Source organism: Anomaloglossus baeobatrachus, chromosome 4, assembly GCF_048569485.1.
Source record: "Anomaloglossus baeobatrachus isolate aAnoBae1 chromosome 4, aAnoBae1.hap1, whole genome shotgun sequence".
NCBI lineage: Eukaryota > Metazoa > Chordata > Amphibia > Anura > Aromobatidae > Anomaloglossus > Anomaloglossus baeobatrachus.
Window position 1 is genome coordinate 499297516 of NC_134356.1, and position 24376 is coordinate 499321891.

Consider the following 24376-nt stretch of genomic DNA (forward strand, 5'->3'; position numbering starts at 1 on the left):
CTAAAGTTATAGTCACAGCTGAAAGTTTTGCACCCCTAAAATCGTTCCAGAAAGTGAAGTATTTGTTCCAAAAAAAAGACTGCAATTATTCATGTTTTATCATACACGTTTTATTTCCTTTGTGTGTGTCGGATCAACACAAATAAAAAAGCAGAGGAAAGTAAAGCAAATGGGACATAATTTCACACAAACCATCCAGAATTATTGGGTAAACAACTTTGTTTTGAGCATGTGATGCTCGTTGAAACTCACCTGTGGCAAGTAACTTGTGTGGGCAATATGAAAATTACACCTGAAACCAGATAAAAAGGGGAGAAGTTGACTCAATCTTTATATTGTGTGTCTGTGTGTGCCACATTAAGCATGCTGGACAGAAAGAGGAGAAGAAGAGAACTGTCTGAAGACTTGAGAACCAAAATTGTTGAAAAGTATCAACAATCTCAAGGTTACAAGTCCATCTCCAGAGATTTTGATATTACTTTGTCCACAGTTTGCAACATACTTAAAAAGTTAACAACCCATGGCACTGTACCTAATTTCCCTAGACATGGATGGCAGAGGAAAATTGATGAAAGGTTGCACCGCAGGATAGTCTGGATAGTGGATAAGCAACCCAATCAAGTTACTAAGAAATTCAAGCTGTCCTGCAGGCTCAGGGGGCATCAGTGTCAGAGAGAACTATCTGTAGACATTTAAATGCAATGAAATGCAGGAGGCAGAGAAAGACCCCACTGCTGACACATTATAAAGCTACACTGCAGTTTGCCAAAATTTACGTGAGTAAGCCAAAATCCTTCTGGGAAAGAGTCTTGTGGACAGATGAAACCAAGGTAGAGCTTTTTGGTAAAGCACACCATTCTACTGTTTACTGAAAAGGAATGAGGCCTACAAAGAAAAGTAATCAGTACCTACAGTCAAATATGGTGGCGTTTCAAAGATGTTTTGTGGTTGTTTTGCTGGCACTGGGTTCCTTGACTGTGTGCAAGGCATCATGAAATCTGAAGATTACCAAAGGATTTTGAGTCGCAATGTAGTGCCCAGTGCCAGAAAGCTGGGTTTGAGTCCTAGATCATGGTTCTTCAAGAAGGACAATGACCCCAAACATACTTTAAGAAGCCCCCAGAAATGGATGGAAACAAAGTGTCGGAGAGTTCCGAAGTGGCAGCAATGAGTGTGGATCTAAATCCCATTGAACACCTGTGGAGAGATCTTCAAATTGCTGTTGGGAGAAGGCGCCTTCTAATATGAGAGAACCGGAGCAGTTTAGAAAAGAAGAGTGGTCCAAAAATCCATTTAACCGGTGCAAGAATCTTGTTGGTGGTTATAGAAAGCGATCGATTGCAGATATTTATTCTAAAGGGTGTGCAACCAAATATTAAGTTGAGGGAGACAACAATTTTGTCCAGCCCAGTGTTGGAGTTTTGTGTGAAATTATGTCCAATTTGCCTATTTCTCTGTTTGGTTTTTTTTGTCTTGTTCCATTACATGTAAAGGAAATAAATGTGTATAAATTGACATTTGTGAATGCAATTATTTTCTGAGAGAAATAGTTCACTTTCTGGAACAATTTCAAAGGTGCCAACACTTTCGGCCATCACTGTATGTGTAATAATGAGAAATGATACAGAGAAAAAGTATTGAACAGATGAAGAAACAGATGTGTAAAAAGCCATGGAAAGTCATGACACCAGCTGAAATCTATCAGTAATTAGAAAGAAAATTCCACTTAGTGAAAAATAATATCAGCTGGCTCAAATGATGGCCTAACTCATTACCAGGTGCCACACAATGAACATTTCATTATTGGTAAAAGCAGTGAGCTGTCCTAAGACTTTAACCCCTTGACGACTGGCCGGTTTTCCGCTTTCCGTTTTTTTTTCGCCATTCTTTTTCTGAGAGACGTAACTTTTTTATTTTTCAGTCAATATGGTCATGTGAGGGCTCATTTTTTGCGGAACGAGCTGTACTTTTAAATGAAACCATAGATTTTACCATATAGTGTACTGCAAAAAAATTCCAAATGCAGAAAGATTGCAAAAAAAGTGCGATAGCACTATTGTTTTTGAGATATTTTATTCACTGTGTTAACTGTATGGTAAACCTGATGTGTGGGTGTGATGCCTCAGGTCAGTGCGAGTTCGTAGACACCAAACATGTATAGGTTTACTTTTATATAAGGGGTTAAAAAAAATTCGGACATTTGTCTGAAAAAAGTGGCGCACGTTTTACGCCATATTCCATGACCCGTAGTGTTCTCATTTTTCGGGATCTATGGCTCAGTGACGGCTTATTTTTTGTGAATAGGATAACTGAAGTGAGCACTAATATATATATATTATGAGTGCAAGCCAAAAAATACATACTATACAAGAATAAGGCTGCACATCAAACATAGATAATGGTATAATGCCTCAAGCATATGGAAAAATATTGGAATATACAATGAAAAATGCTACTTGCTAATTTGAACATGTGAATAATGAATTGCATACTTGCCATGAATATTAGGAAAAAGGAGATATTTAGCAATTGCATTGATCAATGTAACTGAGCCCCAAAACCTCGTCAAGGTACATCTCTATATTGGGGTCCCTAGCTTTGTGACCCTAACTGTGTGTCATCTCATTGCAATTAAAAACTGCTGTGGGTGGAGAGGGGTAACTAAGGACTTTTTTATGTAGGAGATGGAAAAAACATGGCCGAAAGGGGCGGAGCTGTGTTCACATTCAGAAAAAAAAAAACTACATATAACTGAATAGGATAACTGAAGTGAGCACTAATATATATATATTATGAGTGCAAGCCAAAAAATACATACTATACAAGAATAAGGCTGCACATCAAACATAGATAATGGTATAATGCCTCAAGCATATGGAAAAATATTGGAATATACAATGAAAAATGCTACTTGCTAATTTGAACATGTGAATAATGAATTGCATACTTGCCATGAATATTAGGAAAAAGGAGATATTTAGCAATTGCATTGATCAATGTAACTGAGCCCCAAAACCTCGTCAAGGTACATCTCTATATTGGGGTCCCTAGCTTTGTGACCCTAACTGTGTGTCATCTCATTGCAATTAAAAACTGCTGTGGGTGGAGAGGGGTAACTAAGGACTTTTTTATGTAGGAGATGGAAAAAACATGGCCGAAAGGGGCGGAGCTGTGTTCACATTCAGAAAAAAAAAAAAACTACATATAACTGAATAGGATAACTGAAGTGAGCACTAATATATATATATTATGAGTGCAAGCCAAAAAATACATACTATACAAGAATAAGGCTGCACATCAAACATAGATAATGGTATAATGCCTCAAGCATATGGAAAAATATTGGAATATACAATGAAAAATGCTACTTGCTAATTTGAACATGTGAATAATGAATTGCATACTTGCCATGAATATTAGGAAAAAGGAGATATTTAGCAATTGCATTGATCAATGTAACTGAGCCCCAAAACCTCGTCAAGGTACATCTCTATAGTGGGGTCCCTAGCTTTGTGACCCTAACTGTGTGTCATCTCATTGCAATTAAAAACTGCTGTGGGTGGAGAGGGGTAACTAAGGACTTTTTTATGTAGGAGATGGAAAAAACATGGCCGAAAGGGGCGGAGCTGTGTTCACATTCAGAAAAAAAAAACTACATATAACTGAATAGGATAACTGAAGTGAGCACTAATATATATATATTATGAGTGCAAGCCAAAAAATACATACTATACAAGAATAAGGCTGCACATCAAACATAGATAATGGTATAATGCCTCAAGCATATGGAAAAATATTGGAATATACAATGAAAAATGCTACTTGCTAATTTGAACATGTGAATAATGAATTGCATACTTGCCATGAATATTAGGAAAAAGGAGATATTTAGCAATTGCATTGATCAATGTAACTGAGCCCCAAAACCCCGTCAAGGTACATCTCTATATTGGGGTCCCTAGCTTTGTGACCCTAACTGTGTGTCATCTCATTGCAATTAAAAACTGCTGTGGGTGGAGAGGGGTAACTAAGGACTTTTTTATGTAGGAGATGGAAAAAACATGGCCGAAAGGGGCGGAGCTGTGTTCACATTCAGAAAAAAAAAACTACATATAACTGAATAGGATAACTGAAGTGAGCACTAATATATATATATTATGAGTGCAAGCCAAAAAATACATACTATACAAGAATAAGGCTGCACATCAAACATAGATAATGGTATAATGCCTCAAGCATATGGAAAAATATTGGAATATACAATGAAAAATGCTACTTGCTAATTTGAACATGTGAATAATGAATTGCATACTTGCCATGAATATTAGGAAAAAGGAGATATTTAGCAATTGCATTGATCAATGTAACTGAGCCCCAAAACCTCGTCAAGGTACATCTCTATATTGGGGTCCCTAGCTTTGTGACCCTAACTGTGTGTCATCTCATTGCAATTAAAAACTGCTGTGGGTGGAGAGGGGTAACTAAGGACTTTTTTATGTAGGAGATGGAAAAAACATGGCCGAAAGGGGCGGAGCTGTGTTCACATTCAGAAAAAAAAAAAAAACTACATATAACTGAATAGGATAACTGAAGTGAGCACTAATATATATATATTATGAGTGCAAGCCAAAAAATACATACTATACAAGAATAAGGCTGCACATCAAACATAGATAATGGTATAATGCCTCAAGCATATGGAAAAATATTGGAATATACAATGAAAAATGCTACTTGCTAATTTGAACATGTGAATAATGAATTGCATACTTGCCATGAATATTAGGAAAAAGGAGATATTTAGCAATTGCATTGATCAATGTAACTGAGCCCCAAAACCTCGTCAAGGTACATCTCTATATTGGGGTCCCTAGCTTTGTGACCCTAACTGTGTGTCATCTCATTGCAATTAAAAACTGCTGTGGGTGGAGAGGGGTAACTAAGGACTTTTTTATGTAGGAGATGGAAAAAACATGGCCGAAAGGGGCGGAGCTGTGTTCACATTCAGAAAAAAAAAAAAAAAAAAAAAAAAAACTACATATAACTGAATAGGATAACTGAAGTGAGCACTAATATATATATATTATGAGTGCAAGCCAAAAAATACATACTATACAAGAATAAGGCTGCACATCAAACATAGATAATGGTATAATGCCTCAAGCATATGGAAAAATATTGGAATATACAATGAAAAATGCTACTTGCTAATTTGAACATGTGAATAATGAATTGCATACTTGCCATGAATATTAGGAAAAAGGAGATATTTAGCAATTGCATTGATCAATGTAACTGAGCCCCAAAACCTCGTCAAGGTACATCTCTATATTGGGGTCCCTAGCTTTGTGACCCTAACTGTGTGTCATCTCATTGCAATTAAAAACTGCTGTGGGTGGAGAGGGGTAACTAAGGACTTTTTTATGTAGGAGATGGAAAAAACATGGCCGAAAGGGGCGGAGCTGTGTTCACATTCAGAAAAAAAAAAAAAAACTACATATAACTGAATAGGATAACTGAAGTGAGCACTAATATATATATATTATGAGTGCAAGCCAAAAAATACATACTATACAAGAATAAGGCTGCACATCAAACATAGATAATGGTATAATGCCTCAAGCATATGGAAAAATATTGGAATATACAATGAAAAATGCTACTTGCTAATTTGAACATGTGAATAATGAATTGCATACTTGCCATGAATATTAGGAAAAAGGAGATATTTAGCAATTGCATTGATCAATGTAACTGAGCCCCAAAACCTCGTCAAGGTACATCTCTATATTGGGGTCCCTAGCTTTGTGACCCTAACTGTGTGTCATCTCATTGCAATTAAAAACTGCTGTGGGTGGAGAGGGGTAACTAAGGACTTTTTTATGTAGGAGATGGAAAAAACATGGCCGAAAGGGGCGGAGCTGTGTTCACATTCAGAAAAAAAACTACATATAACTGAATAGGATAACTGAAGTGAGCACTAATATATATATATTATGAGTGCAAGCCAAAAAATACATACTATACAAGAATAAGGCTGCACATCAAACATAGATAATGGTATAATGCCTCAAGCATATGGAAAAATATTGGAATATACAATGAAAAATGCTACTTGCTAATTTGAACATGTGAATAATGAATTGCATACTTGCCATGAATATTAGGAAAAAGGAGATATTTAGCAATTGCATTGATCAATGTAACTGAGCCCCAAAACCTCGTCAAGGTACATCTCTATATTGGGGTCCCTAGCTTTTTTTTTTTTTTTTTTTTTTTTCTGAATGTGAACACAGCTCCGCCCCTTTCGGCCATGTTTTTTCCATCTCCTACATAAAAAAGTCCTTAGTTACCCCTCTCCACCCACAGCAGTTTTTAATTGCAATGAGATGACACACAGTTAGGGTCACAAAGCTAGGGACCCCAATATAGAGATGTACCTTGACGAGGTTTTGGGGCTCAGTTACATTGATCAATGCAATTGCTAAATATCTCCTTTTTCCTAATATTCATGGCAAGTATGCAATTCATTATTCACATGTTCAAATTAGCAAGTAGCATTTTTCATTGTATATTCCAATATTTTTCCATATGCTTGAGGCATTATACCATTATCTATGTTTGATGTGCAGCCTTATTCTTGTATGGCTTATTTTTTGTGACTCGAGCTGACGTTTTTAATGGTACCATTTTTACGCAGATGCTACGTTTTGATTGCCTGTTATTGCATTTTGCGCAAAAGTTGTGGCGACAAAAAAAGTCATTTCGGCATTTGGAATTTTTTTGCCGCTACGCCGTTTACTGATCAGATTAATTGATTTTATATTTTGATAGATCAGGCGTTTCTGAACGCGGCGATACCAAATGTGTGTATATATTTTTTTTTTTAACCCTTTAATTTTCAATGGGGCGAAAGGGGGGTGATTTGAACTTTTAGGTTTTTTTGTTTTCTCTTAATTTTTTAAAACTTTTTTTTTACTTTTTTTTTTTTTTATTTTACTAGTCCCCCTAGGGGGCTATTGCGATCAGCAATCCGATCGCTCTGCGCTATCTGCTGATCACAGCTACACAGCTGTAAACAGCAGATACGTACACTTCCTGCTTCCCTGGCCTCCGTAGAAAGCAAAAGTGAAAGTGGTTCATGTCTAGCACAGGAGTCATCACATGACCCTGTGCTACCATGACAACCACCGGAAGTCACGTGATCATGTCACGTGACTTCCGGTATCGGGCGGTAAGTAAAACTTTACCGCAATCGCGTTTATAATGGCACTGTCACATATTGACAGCGCCAATTCAGGGGTTAAACGGCACGAGCAGATAACGATTCTGCTTGTGCCTAGCAGGCACACATCTCAGCTGTGAAAATCAGCTGAGATGTGCGCCGATCGCGGCATGCTGCTGCCGGCAGACCGCGGGCAGTAACGTTATGACCGCTAGGACGTAATTTTACTGCCCGCGGTCGTTAAGGGGTTAACAACCTTATTTTTGCAAAACATAGGGATGGCGTTGGTTACAGAATTACAGAACTACTGTAAGGTTCCTGTGAGCACTGATGGGGCGATAATCCAGAAGTGGAAAGAGCATAATTTCACCATAAGCCGCCAATGACTAGGTTCACTTAGGTTTCAGACAAACGAGTGAAATGAATATCAGATGAGTTATCCCAAAGAAAAAGACAACCTGTGGAAAGCTACAGAAAGATATGGAATCAGCAGGTACGATTTGTAAAAAAAAAAATAAATATATATATATATATATGTGTATATACATATATATATATACATACATATACAGTATATGTATAAGTAAGGCATAATATGCCTAAGTAATGCACTTAACCTCCATGGCCTGTATGTACGCTCACCACGCAAGCCTCCATTGTTTGATCAAAAACCTGTTCAAGCGCGTGTAAAGTTTGCTCAACAACATTTAGACAAGCCTGTGAAATACTGGAAGAATATAGTCTGATCACACAAGACCAAAATTGAACTCTTTGGATGCCGTAATACATACCAGATTTGGAGGCCAAGACCTTGATATCAACCCAAAAACACCATACCAACAGTGATGTTTGGAGGTGGGAACATCATTGTGTGGATCTGTGTTTCAGCCTACTGTACATGCAAACTTCATATAATCGAAGGATGGTTGAATAGACAAATGTACCAAGACGCTCTTGATAAAAGTCTGCTACCGCCTACCAGGATGATGAAGATGAAACGATGATGAACATTTCAACAAGACAGTGATCCCAATCACAGATAAGGAAACTCAACTGGTTTCAGAGAAATAAAATAAAGCTGCTAGAATGGCCCAGCCAATCACCGGACCTGAATCCACTACAACATTTGTGGAAGAATCTAAAGCTCAAAGTTCTTAGAAAGAGCTCATGGAACCTTGATGATTTGAAGAGTCGTAATGCATGCTACTAGTTTCTCCATACAGGAGGTGTCTTTAAGTGGTCATCAGCAACAAAGGCTTTTGTATGAAGTATTAAATACATTTCAGTAAGCGTGTTTAACACTTTTTCCTTGTGTCCTTTTTCATTATTGCACATCACTAAATATATGTGTTAACGACATCTGGTGAGAAATTAATGTCAATAGCACCTAAATATATTTACCGTATTTTTCGCTTTATAAGACGCACTTTTGTTACCCCAAATTTTGGGGGAAAGTAGGGGGTGTGTCTTATAAGCCGAATATACGGGGGGGGGGTGTATATATATATATATGTACACTGCAGCGTCCAGGGGAGGTGGGGGTGCTGTGCTGGGAGCAGGTGAACGCTGCAGCGGCAGCGTTTGATCTCCTGCTCCCGCTCATATAATATGCACAGCCACTGTCCATCTCCGGTGGTGCTGAAATCGCACCGCAGTGAGGGGCTGGGGCAGCAGTGCATTTTATATGTCTCTGCGCCTCCCTGTGATTGTACACACCCCCCTGTGTTAGATTTGGCCCCCAGGCTGCTGCTCATCCTGAAATAAAAAAGCTTTACTTACCCCCTGCAGCGTTTCTCTCAGTGTCCCTGCTACCACTGTGATCAGGCACGCAGAGATCTTAGTCTGCTGTGCCGATCACATGACCGCACTGAAAACCAGGAAGTAAGGAAGAGAAGGACGGAGGGAGACAGGAGGGAGATCAGCGCTGGAGGAGGTAAGGAAAGAGGGTTTTATTTTACTATGGGCAGCAGCCTGGGGGCGATATCTAACACAGGGGGACTTGTGCGATCTATAGGGGCTATGGGCAGCACTATGGGGGTGATATCTAACACAGGGGGACTTGTGCGATCTATAGGGGCTATGGGCAGCACTATGGGGGTGATATCTAACACAGGGGGACTTGTACGATCTATAAAGGGGCCATGGGCAGCACCATGGGGGCGATATCTAACACAGGGGGACTTGTGCGATCTATAGGGGACCATGGGCAGCACCATGGGGGCGATATCTAACACAGGGGGACTTGTGCGATCTATAGGGGCCACGGGCAGCAGCATGGGGGCACTATCTAACACAGGGGAACGTGTGCAATCCATAGGGGGCCATAGGCAGCACAGGGGAACGTGTGCCATCACAAGGGGGTTATATTCAATATAAGGGGGCCATATCCAGATTAAGGGGGCTAATTTTAAGATGGGGGGGCTATGAGGGACATATACCCTATATGATTTGTTAGAGGGACACTGGCATTATAAGATGGACCCCATTTAACATTAAAAAAAAAAATTCTCTTTTCCTTCACCAAATTTGGGGGTGCGTCTTATAATCAGGTGCGTCTTATAAAGCGGAAAAATACGGTGCTTAAAAAATTGATGACGTGTTCAATACTTATTTCACCTGCTGTATTCTACATTAATGGGTTGTAATCCAGACAACCCTTTGATATATGCCTCTTTGCACTTGATTATCCTTTTTCTAGCCAGGACTGCAAATCACTAAAATGGAGTGGCCCTTGCTCTGTCTCAGTCTCTTCATGTAATGTATTACATGGTTGTCCATTCAGTCGAATACACAGTAATGCAATGTTAATAGCCTTCGCAGGGTAAATGTTGGTTGGTCACAGCCTACCCAGGCAATAGGACTTAATTACCTAAAAAGCCAGTCCCATAGAGATCTGCTGACCAGCCGGTTGTCTTCAGTCTAAAAGGGGGTTGTTTTGATGACAAATTTTGGAAAATACCATGAAACCTAGGGTGCATGCACACATATGTGTGTTACCATCCAAGAGAAATGGAACAATTTTCTTCTGAAATGTCATCTTTGTTGCATCCATGTTTTTCACTGAAGCAGGTAGTCTGTCTGAATTGTATTTGTTCATTGACTATGAACAAAGGATTAGTTAAAAATGGATGTAGAACTGAAGTACGAAGTTTGACTCCAGTGTTTCATCCATTTCACACGACTCGTTCATTAATGTCTATGGGAATGCGTGTAAAATGGATGAAACCCAGATCCTCATAGATTTTAATGGATGAGTCTGATCTCCAGAACGGATGAGAATAGGATATGCGCTGAGTCTTACGGACTGGACACTTGGATCAGTTCCTATAGCAGATATGTTTGTGGATCAATGAAACTCTATAGGTCAATTTGCGGTTGGAAATGAAAAACCGAAAGCACAAAGAATGAATCAATAAAGATTTAGACTCAATATTTAGTTCTTCTGCACCATAATTTTTAATATACTTTAAAATGACTGTATCCTCCTGTAAGTAGTTGCAAAACCAGATTTTAGCTTGATGGATTGATGTTTTTGCAAATCTCTTGATTGAGCCCAATTGAAAATCCTAGTAATGCAGACAGATCATTCTTACCTTGGAAAGATATTGATCTTCAGAATTGTGATTAAAATCTCTCCATTGATGGATGATTTGTGCAAGAACGGCCTACTAAGACATGCATAGCCCAGATGTGGAAAACACATGGAGAGAAGGTTAGTTGGCTTTGTCACGAGAAGAAAGCGAATAAAAATGATACTCTTCCTAAAGAAGGAAAAATGTAATCCGGCAATAACCTCCTCTCCCGGACAAAGACATTCAGTAGGGCTGCAGAACATGTGTATTGTCTGACAAGGGCCTTGAAAATACATTTGTCATGCTATGCATGAATAACTCGAAGGCCAGCACTTTTCTCCATTTCCTGAAGTGGCTTCTTTCTTTATCTTCCACAGAGATCAAGTTTATGCCGTCAATTTAAATGAGGTGCACAAGACCGAAGTAACACCAAGCCGAGTAAGTGAACGTACTCCATGAGTGCCATCAAAAAGCCGCTTTGACTTTTAAAGGATAAAGAAAAAAGAAAATGTCATTCACTCTCTTTTTTTGTTTGCTGATTTTGTTTCTTCAGAAGTTGACATGGAGATCGGGTCAACCAGACCGTAAGAATTGTGCAATGAAAGGCAAACACAAGGTATTTCTGGACTCTTGAAGGCTAAACATCAAAAGATGACGTTTGATAGAAAGAAGCTTCTGATTTCTAATGTTTCATGTATTTGTGATTCAGGACGAATGCCATAACTACATCAAGGTTTTTGTTCCTCGGAATGATGAGATGATCTTTGTCTGTGGCACAAATGCCTTCAATCCCATGTGTAGATACTACAGGGTGAGTAAGGCCTTTATATCTTTATGTACTCAGATGCAAATCTTTTCAATCTCTGCACTGTCTGGAAACGCACAGACAATTGATAGTACAAAGATGTGATCTGACTGATATAGCTATGGACCCCGGAGGCTTTGACTATAGATCGGGCCGCTGTACATCACAGAGCGGGAAAAATTAATGTGCAATTAGAATCATTTGGACTTAAAGATCTTGAAAGAGTTTCTCCACTTATCTAAACCGTGTGTTCAGTCCAGTTGAGCTATAGAAATGTTTTACGCAGGAAAATATATACTGTTCTCGTAATTATGAGAAATGTATTTATCTGATGAAAATCTTTGGGGTTTCCTTCCTAAATGAAAGCTATCATCTGAAATGAGGGTTCTGTGTTACATGTATGTTTTAGAAGAAAAAAAGATGTCACCAAGTTAATCTGGTGAAAAATATTAATGGCTCTCACTAGGAGAAATACAATGATAATGTTGTACACACAGTATATCTTTAATGGCTAATAGATTTGTAACATTATTTTTTTTAATTTTGTTGGTTATTAAAAGGTTATGTTATTATTCTCAATGAGAGCAATCAATGTTGTTGTTGCTTTTTTTTGTTTTGTTTTTTTTTGTTTTTTTTTTAATGTTGGCGTTCATAAAAAAAAAATCATGATTAGAGATGAGCGAATCCGAAGTTCGGTGGTCGATTCGAGCACAGACTTTATAAAAAAAAAAACAGAGTTCAGGTTCGGTTGCTTTATGTATGCAAACCACTCATGCGAGTATCACTGTGCTCGGGTACGCTCGGTGCTCAGCCCAGTGCCAGCCGCTTGCAGTGTTTGAATGGCGCACACTGGGGGTAACAACAGCAAGATAGGATGTAGTGTGCAGGAACAAAAAACGCTGAAACCCTGCTTTCGCCCAATCACCCCCCTGTCCCCCCCTTCCTCCTGTAAATGGTGCTTTACACGCTGCAACATCACTAACGATATATCGTCAGGGTCACGGTGTTTGTGACGCACATCCGGCATCGTTAGCGACATCGCAGCATGTGACAGCTAGGAGCGACGATCAACGATCGCAAAAACGTCAAAAATCGTTGATCGTTGACACGCCGCTGCTTTTCATAATATCGTTGATAGTGCATGCCGCTGGTTGTTCGTCGTTCGTCGTATGTGTGACACCGCAGGAACGACGAACATCTCCTTACCTGCGTCCACCGGCAATGAGGAAGGAAGGAGGTGGGCGTGATATTCCGCCTGCTCATCTACGCACCTCCTCTGCTATTGGACGGCTGCCATGTGACGTCACTGGGACGTCGCACGAACCGCCCCCTTAGGAAGGAGGCGGTTCGCCGGCCACAGCAACGTCGCAAGGAAGGTAAGTCCGTGTGACGGGTGTAAGCGATGTTGTGCGCCACGGGCAGTGATTTGCCCGTGTCGCACAACAGACGGGGGTGGGTACGCTCGCTAGCGATATCGATAGTGATATCGCAGAGTGTAAAGTGCCCTTAAGTGATCTGTATATGGCTGGCTGCATGTGAGTGGCGACCTTAACGGCCCAATTTAGTGACTTCCGTTGGGGTTCAGGTCAAGTCCGGGTCCCAAACTGAACGTTATCTAAAGTCCGGCTGAACTTCAACATGTCCGCTCATCTCTAATCATGATCTGTATTTAAATAAAAATAGTAATCTTGTAATTTTCACACTGGCCACTGGGGAATTTTTAGACTCTTACTTTTTGTCTTATAAAGAAGAGTTTTCAGCAGGCTCTTTATCAGCAAAGACAGGATTACAATGAATAGTAACATTAACACCTCTATATACAGCTGATAACACAGGGTATGCAAAGTTACAGCTGACCCTGCTCCCCCTCGCTCCACAGTGACTGTTGCACACACTCATTAGATGATTGCTACTTCCAACAGGTGGCACTAGAGTTTGTCTCCTTCCTCCCTGAAGAGACAATTTGAATATTTCCCAGAGGAGCATTGCAGTCATAAGACTCCTCACTGGCAGCCAGATTGGTTTGTCAGTCTCCGCAAGGAGAAAAGATTTCCCCTAAGAAACCACAGTAGCTTCTCATACAGTCATATCAGATCTCATACTTTGCACTGACAAGGGGCAACCATCCCGAAACTCTGTGTCTGCAAATTGAGGTTCTGATCTGGCTTAAATCCTAAGTCATATGAAAAGGCTCGTTAAAGGGCCACTTTTGATTTTTAGGTTTGCTACCTCCAATAGGTGGCACTAGAGTTCATCTCCTTCCTCCCTGAAGAGACAATTTCAATACAAAAGAGAGTCGAAGTATGTTCATTGTCGCTAATGTCCATGTGTTGTTTCTTGAAACAATCGACAGATTAGAGTCTACAAAAAAGACCCAGCGGCCAATGTGAAAATTGAAAAATTACATTTTACGAATGCAGATTGTGAAATGGGGAAAGAAAAAAACATTGCCAATAATGAAAAAAAAATACATGTACCACAAAAACCTGATTTAAACAGTCATCTGATGATGGCATTCCTTTAAACTGCCCCTTTTAAACAAACCAGACCTTGAATAAAAGCCTTTACAGACATGTCACTGTTGATTTTGATCCTGTTTTGACATGCTCAACATCAGAGGGGCTGATTTTAGAAAGGAGAGGTTGGGGGAGGGGGTTCTTTTATCTGATTAATATATGTAAAAAATATATGGAACATCTAAAGTAAATATATAATCCCAGAAATAGTCAGCAAACCAGCATTTTATAGCTACACGATATACAATATTATGCATGTGATATATATGTTAGTAAAATTCTTATTATGCTGGTTACTGGGGATAAAAGCTCTAAGTAGGTGGATTAACCCAGTGCTTGAACCGTAACGAGCCAGATCTACACATGATTAACTGCTCAGAACCGCAGGTGGTCGGTTCCATAGTACTTAAGATGTCATATATATCGGTAATAAATGATCGTTAGGGTTTCCTTTGTCATAGGCACTTAAAATTGGTAACAAAAAAAATGTCCATAAATTCATCAGCTGCGTCACTCAGTAATTAAATATTATATAATAAAGTCATTTAGAAATATAGTGCTGAGGTGCAAAGAGAATGTGCACAGAGTTTTGTTGCTGAATTATATGTTTTCTACTTTGCAGTTAAGCACTTTGGAGTATGATGGGGAAGAGATAAGTGGCTTGGCAAGGTGCCCATTTGATGCCAGACAAACCAACGTAGCCCTTTTCGCTGGTAAAACATTTTTCTCTGTTTGAGACCATTTGCCATATTTTAAGTATGTTCGATGGGTAACTGAGATACCACCAGTAAAGGATGTATTCATGACATGTATTTTGAGTGTTTTTGTCATATTACATATTCATATAGTTTACTATAGATATATAATATACTATGCAGTTGTATTTGCAGTTTTAGCCACCTGCCTAATGGGCAAGATTTAAAGGGGTTTACCATCTTATGAATTGATTGCAGTGGATTTGTCATCACTTTATGATTGGTGGTGGTCTGACCTATGGAACATCCATCGATCCTGAGAACAAAGCACCATGTTGTCTTTATGGTTCTTACCTTGTACAGCAGCGGCGCAGCCTTGTAATGTACAGCACAGGCCTATTGAAGTGAATGCACAGTTGAAACCAAAATTGCCCATTATAGGGAAAATTAAGACAGGTCTCAATCATCACAAAGTGATAGCCTTGACTTTATAGGATGTGAATAACCAATTTAGTACATTGTTTGCTGAATTGTAGATTCTTTGTAGCATGTCCTGGATATGTAACTGGTCCTGCATCTGTGTATATGAATATATAACAGTGCTGAGCTAAGACTTGGCTTTTCCTAAACATAATGAATGGTGACAGATAACCCTACTTTACAAAAAGTGTTAAAGCACCGGAAGGATAAACTGATTTACTATGTATGCCAAGTATGATTATTGAGTGATCCAGATCATAGTCTTTGCATTACTACACGTGGTCCAGTATTTTTTGTGCTAGCTATTGTAACTTTGTTGTTATGATTTAGATTTAATTAAAAATGCGCATTATATGTGTATTCCACTGCCAATATCTCTCATTTTGGTTCTTGGCACCTTTATAGTGTAGCTGCTTTTTATAGCAGATGACTATTGCCAGATATTATGATCTTAGTACACAGTTCATATTGCCTGGTTTGAGCGTTGGTCAAGGCTGACTTTTTATCCATGCACAGATAGCAGATTTCTATGATAAAAAACACAATTTACTGTATATATGTTTGTAGATGATCATATAATAAGGCGTTCTTCTTTCTCGCTCAGATGGGAAGTTATACTCTGCCACCATGGCTGACTTCCAAGCCAGCGATGCTGTAATCTATCGGAGCATGGGGGATGGATTTGCTCTGAGGACAATTAAATATGACTCCAAGTGGCTAAAAGGTACTTGAAACCGAGCTTTTATTAATAATGACAAAGAGATCAGGCACCTACTTGATATGGGAATGAAGCGTAACACAGTGTAATAGTATTTCTGAGAAATATGATGCATATTAAGTACCTGGGACCCTTTTAGGCTTGACACCGCTATATGATGAAGCTAAATCTTGCATGCTGATGCATCAAGGTCTTTACTCCAAATGCATATTATTTTTTTTTCCTCTTTTGCAAAATGGTTTATGATTGATTCTGCAGTAAAAAAAAAAAATCTGGATTCTTCGAGGTCCTCTTACACTCCATTAGGCAGCATTAAAGCCTCGAAGATCAATTAGGCTAGAATCCTCGCCTATGTGTATGCATCAGGTCGGAGATGCGAGATTTCAGCCCTAAGTTTATACATTCTAGATATGTATTGTGCATCTTATACAATCTTAATGATATACATATCCTGTCTTCCTGACTTTCCAGAGCCACATTTTCTCCATGCGATAGAGTACGGCAACTACATCTACTTCTTTTTCCGAGAGATTGCTGTGGAGCATAACAATTTAGGCAAGGTAAGTGCAGATTTGGGGGTATTCCAAGTTTTGGTATTTAACATAACACTAGCAAAGATGAGTCCAAGTTCACCAATGTGGCATAATATCTCGAGCAAGTCGCTGCCTGATAAATCTCTCTGCTATTATAAAATTATCCATTAGCCTCGGGGCTATTCATTTTCATCTGCTTCTCAACCACAATCTATTACTCAGATATTTGCCTCACTCTTTTCTTTAATTAATCTTCAAAGACGGACTTTACATGACCCAGAAAGGGAAAATATGGGATGCAGGCTAGGTGTGTTATCGGTTCCTAAAATGTGCAGGAAAGAATACATGGCTTTATCCGAGAGCAAAATGGCTTTCAGATTCCTGTATGACCCTGATTAGAAAATCACTTTATTTCTTGGCAAGGATTAAATGCATAAATATGTTTATATCTCAACACAGGTTCCATTGTGCCTCCCAAATGTTAAATATTTAAATGACACAAATGCAGTTTATGATACTTTGGCCACATTATAGACATTCCACGGTAAATTATTAAACCATTTACGCATGGTTAATTAAAGACTTCACAAAAGGTGGGGAATCTGCGGGAATGTTATGGGCTTTGCTCAGTGGTGCATTAAAATGGACATCAGGCCGCAGTTAAAAACTGTCTGCTTCCTTTCAGTGCCTAATTCAGACAAACTAGAGCTTGCTGAAATCAGACCGGCACAGAAATTTGTGATCCAAGGAAAGGAAAAGTGTAGAATCTACGCAATTCTTTCTATCCGATGGATTACTGTAACATGGGTTCAGCAGCCAAACCCAGAATCGGTGTAATGATTTCCAAGCAGAGATGTAAATCAGCTTCACGTACCTGATAACCGAATCTGAAACCTTTTTGAGTATCATTTTATATTAATAGCGCTCTATATCAGAAAAATAACTAAAACAGAGTTTCTAATGCCAACAAGTCTTCACTTGAGCTCGAAAATAAAAATTGTAAGAACAGAGTTCGTTAGTTTGTAATAGAATTCCGCCAAATAATTAGCATTTTCTTCCGAGTCCACCTTCATCATGACTTGACAGATCTTTAGCTGCTTTCCATTGAAGGGAACCTGCTAGCCGATTCATGCTGTGCAAATTCCGAGCATCAAGATCAGAGTGGCTGCACAATTGCAGCCAGGAATGCTTTCCTCTGAAATACTCCGGCTATAAGGACTATAGGGAAGATGAGACAAGTCCGATGCCACCACCGGATGGTTTCTCTCTTCACCAATCTAGCTGATTAACAGGTCATTCCCGATCATTTTACTGGAGCAGTTCATGGAAAAGGCAGCAAGGGTCTATACCAGACTAGTTTTGTCCCTTCCTATAGTCTCTGGCCGGTTTTTCACATGGTGTTTTCTCTGGAACATCGGAACGTTCAAAGTTACGTACCTTGCTGCAATTGTGTAGCTAAGCCTGAATCTTGCTGCCCATGGGTTTGAGATCAGTCGCCTGGCTGGTTCCCTTTAAAAATGTACAGCGTTTACTGCCTACAAGGAACACAATTAGCATAATGTAACAACAAATGTATTGAGACACACTGATTGTGGTTGATTTGCCCTCACTAACCCTTTCTGTAATGCTGATAATTGAACTTAAACATATGGATTTGTCTGTTTTCCAGGCTGTACATTCCCGTGTAGCACGAATATGCAAAAATGACCTAGGAGGGTCTCAAAGGGTTCTTGAAAAACATTGGACTTCTTTCGTAAAGGCAAGACTCAACTGTTCTGTTCCAGGGGATTCATTCTTCTACTTTGATGTTCTGCAGTCTATAACAGACATAATAGAAATCAATGGAGTTCCTACGGTTGTTGGCGTGTTTACTACTCAGCTAAATAGGTAAAGAGAAGAAGACACTGACATCAAATAGAGTCTTTCACTTTCTTCATGCTTGCGCAATTGTTTCCATTGTGTAACGTGCACAAGAAAGATTTCTTATTTTCTGTTCCGTTCTCAGCATACCAGGTTCGGCGGTTTGTGCTTTTACGATGGATGACATTGAGAAAGTATTCAGAGGAAGATTTAAAGAACAAAAGACTCCAGACTCTGTTTGGACAGCTGTACCTGAAGATAAAGTACCCAAACCAAGGTATTACAGAAAAAATAGAGATTAGCTTCAGGGGTGTTTAATAAATGGGCTGAAAGGTGTGAGTCACTCTGTAAGATAATTGATAAAAACACGTAATGTTATATCAGGGGCTTATATTATTACTCCTTTTTGTAGGCCGGGCTGCTGTGCAAGACATGGTTCTGGGGAAGGTTACAAGTCCTCCACTGAGTTTCCGGATGAAACCCTGGCCTTTATAAAGTCCCATCCTTTGATGGATTCTGCAGTCCCTTCAATTGTTGAAGAGCCATGGTTCACAAAAACCCGTGTCAGGTACTGTGTATAGCTCAGAACTATAAATTAAAGGGGTGTTCCGGTAAAAGAAAAACATTTTCAGGTTTTTGTGAATTATCCTCTCCAGAGTAGAAAGCGGGTACAAAGAGCATCTCCCTCTCTGAAGGACCTCTTATATATTACTAAGAGGAGTGATATGAATAGACACAGTGTAATACTTCATTTCTCCACAGATCTAGTTGCTCGGGTCTAAGCAGGGTCTCACTCTAATTGTCAAGGTGCCAAGTAGACATTTTCGAATGCTTATATGTTAAGGAAAAATAATATTATGAATGACAAACCATGTAATATATGGTTCCTTAGAGTTGTGAGAGGTTAGAATCCATTTTGTTCTTATTATGTCAATCTTGTCTTATAACTAATGATGTCATAGGGCTCAGCTAGCACTGATGGGTGGAGAAGTTTCACATTTCCATTCACGCCCTTACTGCTCTTATTGGTGCATGGTTCAGAGGGAACTTTCCTTGTCTGTGACCTTATATAAACTAGTCACATACACTAATAAAGGAGAATTCTTTGAGTACACCATACTAAGCGTGTTCGCTGTATTGATTTCCTGAGCGCTCGTAAAACAAATCTTATTAATTTGGATTTCAAGAGTGTATTTCACTCACAGAGTCCACTATAGTGGAAGCTGCTCTTTTACAGATTATACTACCCTGGTTAATTTTTTCTTTTTTAGACGAGCCTGAGATGAATGCTTTTTTGATTTCCATAAACTCTATTGTTGAAGTCCTGTTTGGATACAATATTTTATATTTCATCTCTTTTTTTGTAAATTATACCATTATCCGCGAACTAAACTGTTAAATGAGTGATATTATTAGGTTATGTGATAATTAGAGATCTAATATAAAACAGTAAATTATTACTAGAGCTTAATGTTTCTGCGTTTTTATTACAGATATAGGCTGACGGCTGTAGCCGTAGACCACCTCGCCGGACCTTACCTTAATTACACAGTCATATTTGTGGGCTCTGAGGCTGGGATTGTGCTAAAGATCTTGGCTAAGACTAATCCATTTTCCCTGAATGACAGTGTATTACTGGAAGAAATTGATGCCTACAACCGTGCAAAGTAAGCATTACCTTGTAGAAAACAAATGTATTGATTTCACATGCAACTTAGTCTCCTCCACAATTTGCACATTTTCAGTCTATTTACTTCTAATGATGTGGCTGAGAACATTCTCAAATAGAACAGTAGCAAACCTGAAATAATACTGCTCTTCTCATAATCCTTGTTTTCACTGAGAAATGAGAAGCATTATGTTACATAACTCCTCATAGCTCCTCATTACGTATTTACAAGTGAAACCGTATATTAATGTTGGGTAGAGTCAGGAGAAGACTTTGTAATGTTGGAAGATCTCCACGTGCTATTCTGAGTGTTTATTTTCAACTTTAATGTAAGTTTGTACATGAGCGGACCATTTCCGTGTAAGTGATCACGTACAGATTGCTCATTTCATGCCTCCTGACCTATAATGTATCACCACATTGCATATTTTAGATAAGATTTCCTTAGGTCTGTGAAGACTATGTGCTCCGCTGTAGGTCTTGTATTGTGCGCTTTATTTACTTAGCAATTACCAGTCAATTCAGGCTGGTTTAGTCTTTACATGAGGGGTGTACGAAAAGGAACCTGTTCATGCTGTCCAAACCACAAACAGCATGACTAGGTGCTTTGGTCTGGTGAGTCAGAGAAAATATATTTTAAAGATCCGGACCGACACCATAGTCTGACAGGAGACTAGACCGGCTCTACCTCCGAGCGCCACTGCATGTGATTGACAGGTCTGTCCCATAATCAGAGCTCATTCCCATCACTGCTAGCGGATCATTGAAGCATAATCTCTCTCATGTGCCACCATTTCTCTATTTCATTGTAGCGAGCACTTCAAGAGAAGCTTCCTGATGTAGACTGACCATGACCAAGGTCCATGAGTGACCAAAACATTGGCCATTGTACATATTGGAGCTACATATGCTGACACCACACTAAATATCCATAAGATTCTTCTTTTGGAGTGTTGTGGATAATTTATTGAACGTTTGGGTTTCCAAACAAAATGTGCCCAACCTTGACATTTAGTGACCTTTCTATGAATGACAGCTCATGTTTGCCCTGTTTTTGAGATATATGCAGAGATCCGTCTCTTTACATCATTTTTGGCATATCCTGTTAATGTGTTTTTTTATGTCCCAAATGAGAACACCTTTTTGATTTTCTTATCTTGGGTCTACATTTTAAGGCCTCTTTTACATGACCGTGCAAAACACATTTTTGCACGGTCCGTGGTGTAGGTGCATATGTGTGTGCATGTGTCTGTGTGTGGTCAGCGTGTGCTGTCCCTGTGCTATCCGTGTGATATCTGCACAGTACACTGACAGGATGAACTTCTATACTTACCTGTCCATGGTGCTGCTGTGTCCGGTGCTGCTGTTTCTTCCGGTCCGAGGTGCAGTGACTATGCAATGAGCATAATGAGCAGGGGTCGGCAGTGCTGGAGACATCAGCGGTGGAGAAAGGTGAGTATAGAAAATCATTTTATTTCACAGACACGTATTTTCTCTAGTACGTGTCACACGGAGCACATCAGTGTGGGGATCGTGTGACATCCGTGCTACCGGAGAAAAACAAACATGTCTATGTGTGGAGCACACGGACACACAGTTTGTGTGAAAACAGGCACATGTGTGCAAACCCATTGATTTTAATTGGTCTACGTGTGTTCGTGTCTCCGGTACATGTGTAAACGGACCTCACATGTACTGGAAACACGGACATGTGAAGGGGGCCTAACAAAATGTTGACTATAAGACACCCCATGTCATTATTACAGCATCCATATGAATGGAGTGCAGTCTTTCATTTTATTTTCCTCTATGCTCTGGTATTTATGGGATCTCATGATTTCATCACTGCAGGTGTTTCGGTGACAGTGATGATGACCGAAGAGTCTTATCCTTGCAAATGGACAAAGATCACCATGCCTTATTCGTGGCCTTCTCAAGTTGCATTATCAGGCTCCCTCTGAGCCGTTGTGAACGATATGGCTCATGCAAAAAGTAGGTAACGTCTTCTTGTGAGGTTGCTTATCTCTGCTGGTTCCATATCAAATCGTTGACAAAAGCATTCTCCTTAACAAACAGGTCCTGTATCGGGTCAAGGGATCCTTACTGCGCTTGGCTAAACCATGAGACCTGCGGCAGAGTGAAGCCTGGCATGTTGTAAGTGTGATTACACTCCTACTGCTAGCGGTGGCGATATATCTAAGATTCTGGGATATGTAAACTGTTTTATTAGGATTATGGATTTCTTCTTTCTCCCACAATGCCTGTAGATGTGACTGAAATTATTTGTGCTTAGTGATAAAAATTACTCTGTGTATTTTATATTGTATTTCTAACGTAATGCTTTGGAGACAGAAAACATTAATCCTAGCGGGAATTGTAATATCTGCTTTGAATCCAGTTGGGAGGTAAAGTATTGCTCCTCCGGAGATTCCTATTAATTATCACAAAGCAATTCTCCTGTACAAACAAGCATAAATTGGCTTTCTATGTTTACACAATATTTTGTCGCTTTGGTATTTGCTGCTAGAATGTATTTCCTATATATTTAAGTGCGGCGTCTTATTGCTCTTTTAATATTTCTCAATAAATCTCTTTTTTTCTTCTTCTTCAGCTTCGGATACGAACAGGATGTGGAACACGGTAACACGGCACAGCTTGGCGATTGCCATGGTAAGGGCTAACCTCGGATTGCTCATTACAGCCCTTTAATTAGCGCTTCGTAGAAGTAGAATACAGCCCTCCCATAATGCCCATACCACCTTTTGACCGTAACCTAATTTTTTTTTTTATTATTATTTTTTTTTTTCATGGGCTAAGCTATTTTGCATTTAATAGCAGTAGTGAAATGTTTTTTTATTCTTCGTTTTCTTTTTTTTTTTGTTTTTTTTGTTTTTCTTTTTTTTCTTTGGCTATGTGCAACTGCTTAAGGACATAGAGGAAAAATAATCTTTGATTATCATAACCCAATTTTTTATTTATTTATTTTTTTTGTTTCCTTTTAAGATTTGAATTTTTTTCTTTTGTTTGGATTCGTTTCTTTTACTGATGACCTGTTCCTTTAATTTTAGAAAAAATGTCTACTACAACTACACCAGATTACAAAATATTTGGCGATCCAACATCTGGTTAGTTTTATTAATTTTATCTAAAATTAACTGCCTTTATCTTTCGGTTCAGCATTTTCTGCTCTTATGACCCCCCCACCCACCCCTTTCGCAGTTGGCCTCATTTTTGTGCTTCAACCTCATGCACTCACTAATTGCAAGGAGAGATATCTGTCCTTTTTTGTTTGTTATCTTTTTCTTTAAGAAGCAAAGCAATTCACCTATGTGTGACCGCATGTTACCCGATTGCCCGTCATTGATTGATGCGTCAAATCTTTTATTAAAAGTCTTAATTAGTATGTGACATTTCCACAGCATGAAAGCCGACCAGCTTTCATTACTGCTCCCCATACATTTGTCAAAGCGTGTTTCTCATCTATTACTTATAGATGACGGTGACATTTTCCATACAACATCTCTATATTTGGTTGCATATGTACTTTATTGTGTACCGCTGGGCTTTAAACGTTTGTCTTTTCCATTTATGAGTTTAATGACTCAAAAGTAGTAATTCGAGAGTTAACACCTTTTACAAAGTCTGCTATTATGTGAGTATGTATGGCTTACATGTGTACATATGCGAAATGCTGGCAAAGTGTTCCAAACGTTCTGACACCTCAATCTGACAATCCCCACCCTAAATTATCGCAGCTTTGTTACTGTTAATAACACCGCTAAAATGTTATATGATCGTATTTCACATCCTGACCTGAAACACCCAGTGTATAATTAAAATTTAACTCCATTCATAGCATTTATATAAGAAATATATTACAAGGACTGGAAACCATACATTTAAGGGAAGCTGTCATGTCTCCAAACCCTGTTAAGCTGCAGATACGGGTTTAATCTACAGGTTAATAGCGTTCTAAACCCTGGCCGCTGTACTGAGAGCCCCGCTGCCAGAAGAAAATGAACTTTATCCTTCAAAGCAACTTTTGGTTTTCAGTCATAGAGGCGCAGCCGGCACACGGCTTCAGTCACAGTTGAATACATAGTGAGTGGCGAACGTAACCGTGTCCAGGCACTAACTAACAGCCGACTCAGTACAATCAGCAACTGTAACCGTGTCCCGGCACTAACCAACAGCCGACTCAGTACGAGCGGCAACTGTAACCGTGTCCTGACTCTAACCAACAGCCGACTCAGTACGAGCGGCAACTGTAACCGTGTCCTGACTCTAACCAACAGCCGACTCA

General features: G+C 39.3%; 1 protein-coding gene across 3 annotated transcripts in view; it reads left to right on the forward strand.

Moving 5' to 3' along the window:
• The window catches only part of SEMA6D (semaphorin 6D), a 111483-nt gene that overhangs the window by 73047 nt on the left and 14060 nt on the right, over positions 1-24376 (forward strand). For 2 of the 3 annotated variants that reach the window (XM_075345796.1, XM_075345797.1), the window contains exons 4-17: positions 11175-11235; positions 11351-11413; positions 11507-11608; positions 14741-14831; positions 15898-16017; positions 16483-16571; positions 18214-18431; positions 18550-18681; positions 18817-18972; positions 19898-20071; positions 21925-22065; positions 22150-22227; positions 22685-22743; positions 23142-23198. In XM_075345796.1, coding sequence (XP_075201911.1) covers positions 11175-11235; positions 11351-11413; positions 11507-11608; positions 14741-14831; positions 15898-16017; positions 16483-16571; positions 18214-18431; positions 18550-18681; positions 18817-18972; positions 19898-20071; positions 21925-22065; positions 22150-22227; positions 22685-22743; positions 23142-23198 — 1541 coding nt within the window. The remainder of the gene's footprint in view (positions 1-11174; positions 11236-11350; positions 11414-11506; positions 11609-14740; positions 14832-15897; positions 16018-16482; positions 16572-18213; positions 18432-18549; positions 18682-18816; positions 18973-19897; positions 20072-21924; positions 22066-22149; positions 22228-22684; positions 22744-23141; positions 23199-24376) is intronic. The other variant, XM_075345798.1, reaches the window with a different exon arrangement.